Source organism: Camellia sinensis, chromosome 1, assembly GCF_055761805.1.
Source record: "Camellia sinensis isolate YWXY chromosome 1, ASM5576180v1, whole genome shotgun sequence".
Classification (NCBI taxonomy): Eukaryota; Viridiplantae; Streptophyta; class Magnoliopsida; order Ericales; family Theaceae; genus Camellia; species Camellia sinensis.
The window spans coordinates 148,510,654-148,518,651 of NC_138961.1; the positions used below are offsets into that span (position 1 = coordinate 148,510,654).

At 37.2% G+C, this 7,998-nt stretch overlaps 1 protein-coding gene across 1 annotated transcript; it reads left to right on the forward strand.

Moving 5' to 3' along the window:
• Nucleotides 1–2,994: 2,994 nt before the first annotated feature.
• On the forward strand, nucleotides 2,995–7,202 carry LOC145820287 (uncharacterized). The gene is made up of 9 exons (XM_082915455.1): nucleotides 2,995–3,084; nucleotides 3,808–3,942; nucleotides 4,228–4,352; nucleotides 5,241–5,336; nucleotides 5,420–5,542; nucleotides 5,677–6,110; nucleotides 6,220–6,359; nucleotides 6,585–6,695; nucleotides 6,771–7,202. Exons 1-9 carry the CDS (start codon nucleotides 2,995–2,997, stop codon nucleotides 7,200–7,202), a joined length of 1,686 nt encoding a protein of 561 aa, XP_082771581.1.
• The last annotated feature ends 796 nt before the right edge of the window (nucleotides 7,203–7,998 follow it).

Here is a 7,998-nt window from a genome sequence, read left to right on the forward strand (position 1 = left end):
ACCACAGCTTCCCTTACTAGCCCCAATGATCTGGCCCTTTCCATTAACATATTCAGACCTTCAGCTACCAAATTGAAGAGGAAATGAAACAATGGATCACCTAACCTGAGGCCTTTTTAGGAGTGAACTCAGCCGAAAAGGAGCCATTCACTAACACAGGCACTCTGGCCAATGCTAAACATTTCTTGATCCAACCTCTTCATCTAGCCCCAAACCCAAACTCTTCCATCATAGACAGCAGACACTCCCAACTTACAGAATCATACGCTTTCTGAAACTTAAGCTTGAGTATCAATCCTTTTTTCCTACTCCCCTTCCACTAATCAACAATCTCATTAGCAATTAGAACGCCATCCATAATATTTATAGCCCCTAAAAAGGCTGATTGTACCTCCCTAACCACCTTGGGCATCACCTTCTTGATTCTATGTGATAAAACCTTAGCTAAATTCTTATACAAAAACCCAATAAGACTAATTGGTCTAAAATCTGTGATACTAGTTAGGCATTCAATTTTTGGGATCAAAATGATAAAAGAATTGTTCAACCCAACCACCAATTTCCCATTTTCATAAAATTCTTTGAAGAGCTGAAGGACATTAGACTTTAAAATTTCCCAGCACTTCTGAAAGCAAATCATGTTAAACCCATCAGGACCAGGAGTCTTATTTCCATCACAACTTTTAATAGCAACCCACTCATCTTCTTTAGAAAAATTTGCTTCCAGATTTCCAGCCAACTGGCCATGACCAATAGATTTAAACCGACCCTTTAGCTTTGGACTATTCCTTCAATTTTCAGTGAACACTTCTTTAAAATGCTTGAACACCTCCTGTTTCACCATATTGGGATTCTCATGGAGTACCCCTTCTACTTTAATTGAATTCAGTAGATTTCTATTATGCCTACAAGATGCAATGGTATGAAAATACCTTGTATTCTTATCCCCATTCATGCTCTCGTCTAGTCTAGACTTTTGAAGTCATAACCACTCATCTTTCTTTCTTAGTGACCACACCTCTTTCCTTACCTCCCTTCGTTTGACTATCTCACCCTCTGTCAAATCCCTAGATTCAGCCAACAGATCAAGCTCATGAAGCTCCTTCTCCACTTTTTTGAGTAAGTAGGAAACATTGCCAAATACATCGTTATTTCACTTCTTCAATTCTATCATATTGAACCCATCAGGACTAGAAGTCTTATTTCCATCACAACTTTTAATAATAGCCCACACCTCTTCTTCAAAAAAATCTGCTTCTAGATTTCCAACCAACTAGTCATGACCAATAAATTTAAACTAACCCTTCAGCTTTGGCTTACTCCTCCAAGTTTTAGTGAACACTCCTTTAAAATGCTTGACCACCTCTTGTTTCACCATATTGGGATTCTCATGGAGTACCCCTTGTACTGTAATTGAATTCAGTAGATTTCTATTATGCCTACAAGATGCAATGGCATGAAAATACCTTGTATTCTTATCCCTCTTTATTAATTTTAATTATTATACTACAACCATAAAAAAATTTGGTCTAGTTTTTTAAGTCATATGTAACTTATAATTTTGCCTCATAATTTTCAATTGAACAAAAATCATGTTTCTTATCTCATTTTTTCACTGTTAGTCACAAAGTAATAAGGTCCATATCAATAAATGCACATAGGAATTTCACTTGTGTCTATAAGTGAGAAAAAGAAATACGAAATAAGAATATATATATGTAGCATTTTCCTTTTCAATAAGAAAATAATGATTGAACAAACATGAGTGCACAAAGGTGGTTGGATTCCTATTGTAAAACATAGAAGGAGGCAAGGATTGAGGAGAGAAGATGATCATTCGGGTATATACACACTGTTTGTGGATAATCTGCCACAAAGTATGGATCCTATGGGTATGTTCAATCTATTTAAGAAGTTTAGAGTAGTGAAGGATGTATTCATACCACAAAAAAAAAAAAGGAAAATGATTGCCTCAAGGTTTGGTTTTGTGAGGTACAATTGTGAAGTTGCAACAAAAGTAGTAGTGCAAAAGGCTAATGGTTTGTGGGTGGAGGACAAGGCATTAGTAGTTAAAAATGATAACTTCAAAAGGGAGAAAAAAGAGAAAAGCTGTGTGCAGCCCCAGGTAAAAAGACAAGTAGTACAAAAACCAAAATGGCTTAAAGAAGGAAAAGGTATGAACCAGTACATGGGGCAAAGATCTTATGTGGAGGTAGTAAAAAAGTGCATTATTGTCGAAGGAGAAATCGTTATAGTAAAGGCTGAAGAAATAAGGAATGGGTGGCTGAATAAGAGTGTGATACTCCGTATGAAAACAAAGTATGAAAATGATATTGTCATTCAAGTCAAATAGTGGTGAGGAAGGGTAGAGGCCGAGACATGATATTGTCATTCAAGTCAAAAGAGGAGATGAATTCAAAAGTGAAGGATGTAAAGGAGATGATTGGGGACTGGAGTGAAGATGTAGTTACATAGGAGGCTGGACTAGTGCTGGACCAAGAACGGAGCGTGTGGATCAACTGTTATGGAATTCCTTTGAATCTATGGAATAGAACCAATGTGAATAGGATTGGTAGTCTATGGGGTGATATTATCTATACTGAGGATGAGTTATGCCAGTAAAAGTCGTTTACCAGCGGAAAGATGAAGATTTACACAAAGTACATGGAGCCAATCAACAAAATGGTAAATTTGGAGTGCAAAGGGGCGTTATACCCAGTTAGAGTCTGTGAAGAACAAAGGGTTGTAGTCCAAACAATTAAGGAAGAATGTGTCTGTAAGAAACTATGCACCTTGATGATGATTACAGAACAAACGATCAGGCCTATCAATTCATGAAGAAAAGAAGCAGGAGAGGGGAAAAAGATGATGAAAGGGAAAATGAGTCAGCTAATGAGCTGGTGGAAAATGATGAGGTGGCTAGAGGAAAAATGACAAATGATTTAGATGTCAACAAGGAGGAAAAATGACAAATGATTTAGATGTCAACAAGAGATGGAAGGGAAGAGTGAGACGATAGTTGCAGAGTCTGATGGAGGAGTGGGGAAGGAGCTCGAGAAAGTTGTAGGCCAAACAATTATGATGGTAGGTAAGCCGAACTACGGCTTTGCAGAGTAGTGTCAAAATTGGGATGATCAAGTATGCACTGGGTACATGAGAAGCTTAAGTGGGTCTAGTGTGCTAAGGTCTGGACTGAATCTGGAAGTACAATTAGGCCTTAATTAGGGGCTAAAAGATTTGGATGGGTTGCAATCTTTAAGGATTGGGATAAGTGATTAGGCATTTAGTTCACAAGATGGGTCTAAAGTAGAGGGGACAGATATTAATAAGTCAAGTGGTCCGAAAGCCTAGATAAACAAAAGCAAAATGAGTGAGGTAAATAAAAAGAAGAAATGAGAAAAAAAAATGGAGAAAAAAGGTCAATTACAGGAACCAGTCTCAAAAAAGGGGATTCTTTGATCTAGTGAAAAGATATGGCCATGAGGGAGCTTCATCAAGTAAACCAGTTCCAAATCATGCCATACTCAGAGCAGCAGTAGTAGAAACTTCATTATTATCGTGTATTAAGAATGGGAATGATGGAGGAAGAATTATTCTCAATGAAGCTCAAGCAACACTACAGTTAGGGAAAATATTAGGGGTGGATTATAATGAAAGGGAAGAGGAAGCCTTAAGAAAAATAGTGGAACTTGAAATGAAGGATAAGGAGAGGATTGGAGGGAAAAATGGGGCAGCTATATAGGTTTCTCGTTGAGATGGGGTCTATTTGGAGCTTTGTAAAGTTTTTCTATGAAGATACTAGTCTAGAATATTAGAGAAATTAGAAGGCAAGAGAAGAAAGGGAAGATAAGGAAGTTGGTGAAGGATAGAAATATTGATATTGTGTTGCTTCAAGAAACAAAGAAGGCTGATATTACAGAAAAAGATGTCAGAGCAATGTGGGTAAGGAATGAAATGGAGTTTATGGTAGTGGATCCTGAAAGAGTAGCTGGAGGACTTCTATGCATATAGGACCCTATGGTGTTTTAACTAGCTAACTGTTGCAGCAGAAGAAGGTTTATTCTACTATCAAGTACTATTTTTAATTCATTTGAGTGTGTTATTTTGAATATTTATGGGCCTAATGATGTGGGTGGTATAAGGAAACTTTGGGATAGTTTAATTAATTTAAAACAAGATTTTTCTAAACCATGGTGCTTCTATGGGGATTTTAATGAAATTAGACAGATTGGGAAGAGGAAAGGGTGGCCCAAAAGGGATAGGGGAATGGTAGAGCTTAATGAGTTCATTGAGAATTGTGAAGTAAATGATGTACCTTTATTGGGTAAGAAATTACATGGTGCAACTCAAAGGTATGAGAGAAATGGAGTAGAATAGATAGAGTGTTGGTGGACCCAAGATGGATGGAGGTGTTTAATTTAAAGTTATGGGGATTACCTAGGCTTATCTCAAATCATAATCCATTACTTTTGATAGAGGATGAAAGGGACTGGGGCCCAAATCCATTTAGGTTCCTAAATGCTCGGTGTTTACATCAGAATTTTCTCTCTTTTGTAGACAAAACCTGGAAGGAGTCGGTGGTTAATGCGTGGGCTGGTTTTATATTACAAAAAAACTGAAGGTTTTGAAAATAACACTTAGAAAATGGAATAAAGAGGTATATGAGAATGTGTCACACAAACTAAAAATAGCAAAGGAGAAGGCACACAACCTTGATCTTTAGGCCGAGAACAATGTGCTTGACCAATATGAGAAAGCAAGATGAAGAGCAGTTGCAGAAGATGTATGGAGATTAAATAGAATGATGGAATGGATGTGGTTACAGAAATCAAGGCTGAACTCAAATCTAAAAGGGAATAGGAATACTAGATTCTTTCGCATGATGGTTAAGGGCAGACAATGTAGAAATGAAATAACATCTATTACTATTGGTAATACAGTGTTTGAAGAACCAAGTCAAGTGAAGTCAGAGATTATGGAGCACTTTAAGAAGTAGTATTCTGAGGAGTGGGTGGATAGACCTAAATTAGGAGGCATATTTAAATCAGTGCAAAGCAATCCAAATTATAACAGGTTGGAAACAGAGTTTTCAGAGGTAGAAATCAAGGCAGCAAAGAAGGATTGTGATAGAAACAAGGCACCTAGGCTAGATGGGTTTAATATGCTATTTTTCCAAAAATTTTGGAAGGTGTTGAAAGGAAAGTGCTTAACTTTATGAAGGATTTTCGTATGAATGGAAGGTTGGTGAAAGGGTTAAACAATTCTTTTGTTACTCTTGTCCCCAAAAAGGAGAACCCTATGGGACTAGTAGATTATAGGCCCATCAGTCTTGTTGGGTCAGTGTATAAAATTCCATCAAAGGTTCTATCAAGGAGACTAAAAGATGTGTTACCTTGCATCATAAGTGAAACTCAATCAGCCTTTATAGAGCGAGAAACATTCTTGATGGTGTATTGATTGTTAATGAAGTTGTGGATGGGTGGAAGAAATTCAAGAAAAATGGAGTGATAATTAAACTTGACTTTGAAAGGCTTATGATTCAGTAAATTGGGGATTTTTATACTCAATGATGTTAAATTTTGGGTTTGGCAAAAGATGGACTAAATGAATTTTGGAATGTGTTGCAACAACTAATATCTCAATCCTTGTAAATGGATCCCCAACTGTTGAGTTTAGTTCCAAAAGGGGTATTAGGCAAGGTGACCCATTGTCCTATTTTCTATTTAACTTGGTTGCTGAAGGGTTGAACATATTACTATCAAGGGCATACCAAATGGGAATAATTAAAGATGTGAAAATAGGTGTAGCTGATGTGGCGTTGTCTCTTCTGCAATTTGTAAATGATTCTATTCTATTTTGTGAAGCTGAAGATGAAGAGGTAAGAGACTTGAAGAGAATACTAAGGTGTTTTGAGATTATGTCTGGTCTAAGAATAAATTATCACAAAAGTCAGGTATGTGGAGTGGGTGTCCCAGAGGAACCTTTAGCCAAGTTTGCATCTATCCTTAACTGTAAGCTAAAGAAGTTGCCCATGCAGTATCTAGGTTTGCCACTAGGGGCCAACCCTAATAGGAAAGAAACTTGGAAACCAGTGCTGGATAAAGTCCGTGGTAGACTTACTAGTTGGAAGAGAAATCTCTTGTTGTAGGCTAACTTTGATAAAACCTGTTTTTGCTTCATTGCTTGTGTACTATTTATCCTTGTTTAAAATGCCTTAAGGGGTAACTAGAGTGATTGAGAGGTTGCAGGCTTCTTTTCTTTGGAAGGGGTCTGAAATAAGGAGAAGGGTTCACTTGTTAAAGTGGGATGAATTATCAAAGAGTGTGGATCAAGGGGGCCTGGGGCTAAGAAGAATGAAGGTAGTGAATGATTGTTTACTAGTTAAATGGTGGTGGAGGTTTGGGTATGAAAAAGAAGTATTGTGGAGAATGGTGATATGTAGTAAGTATAAAGTGGGCTTCGGTGAGTGGGTACCCTCTCTATGCAATAGTAGTAATGTGTCTAGTGTATGGAAGGGTGTGATCAACATTGCTACATCAAGTAGTCCTATCTTGGAATTTTACTCGAATAACTGGCAAATGCAGGTTGGCGATGGGAGCTCAGTAAAGTTTTGGTGGGACAAATGGTGTCATACTACCTGTTTAAAAGAGGAATTCCCAGGTTTGTTTTTATTGACTTTGGATAAAGAGGAATCGGTAAGAACCATGTATGAGAGAAAGCAAATGGAAGGGAATTGGGTGTTTAATTTCAAAAGAATGTTGTATGACTAGGAAGATTGTGAGGTTTTTAGACTTAGAAACCTCTTGGGTACAACACCTGGTATAGTTGTAGATCAGGTGGATAAACCTGTTTGGGTAGCTGAATCATTTGGTGTGTTTTCTGTGTCCTCTGTCTATAAGGGGGCTTTTGCCTTTGCTGGTCCTAGTATGAGAATAAGCAAACTGGTTTGGGTTAAATATTTGCCTCCAAAAGTTCAATTTTTTGGGTGGCTAGCACTGAGGAGCAGAATTAAGACCTTGATGTTTCTTCAAAAAATTGGTGTGCTTCAAAACAATGTTTCAACTTTATGTGTGTTCTGCAAAGCTGTGAATGAAACAGTGGATCATGTGATGGTGTCTTGCCCATTTGTATGGAATGTGTGGGCTAAGATGTTAAATTGGTGGGATGTTCAAGGGGCATTACTTGATCTGTTGAAGGACTAATTTTATGGTGGGATGGGGAATGCTTCAGCAGTAAAGAGAGGAAGATCTAGCGGGCCATTCCATTGGTTGTGTTGTGGTCTTTGTGGAAGCTTAAAAATGATGTTGTGTTCAATGCATCAACTCCAATTTTCGCTGAGAAATGTGAAATGATCAAAGTTAGAGTTGCAGTATGGCTGAAACCAATTTACACCGAGCATAATTTCACTGTGCAAGATTTTGTGTTTAATCTTAGGCAAGTGAGAAGGTGTATCTCTGGTAGATGGTTGTGAGGTTTCGGTTTGTTGCTTGTTCTTTGTTCTTTTTTTGTCTCTCTGGTTGGTACCTCTTTAACTGTAAGTGGCACTAGCAGATGATAGGGGTTGCTAATATGGTGCCAACCTAGTTGGGATTAGCTAGTATAGCTATGATACTCTTTGCACCCTCTGTCTTTATTGATGTGGCGTTTGTAATTGTATTGCTTGGTTATCATCAATAAAGTTTTTTTCTCTGTTACAAAAATAAAATAAAAAAAAAATTACACACCATCCACATTAATGAAAAATAAAATTTTCACTTTTATAAGCAATATAAAAAGAAAAAAACCACACACTTGGGGTTATTTGATAAAATTGAAAAATGAAAATTAAGCATTGACGCCTAAATTTCTTAATTTGAAAAGTTGTTTGGAATATACTAAAATGGAAGCACCAAAAGTTATTTGTACAACAAATTGAAGCTTGAAATGTATTAAATTTTTAATTTTTCTCTTCATGGCTTTGTATTGTGATGATGGGATGTGGTGTGGTAGTGATAGTAG

Coding starts and splice junctions, on each gene's coding strand:
- LOC145820287 (XM_082915455.1), top strand. CDS start 2,995: ATGGAAGGGAAGAGTGAGACGATAGTTGCAGAGTCTGATGGAGGAGTG. Junction 3,943..4,227: donor AAGATGTCAGAGCAATGTGG/GTAAGGAATGAA, acceptor GAAATTAGACAG/ATTGGGAAGAGGAAAGGGTG. Junction 5,543..5,676: donor TTTGAAAGGCTTATGATTCA/GTAAATTGGGGA, acceptor TGTTGAGTTTAG/TTCCAAAAGGGGTATTAGGC.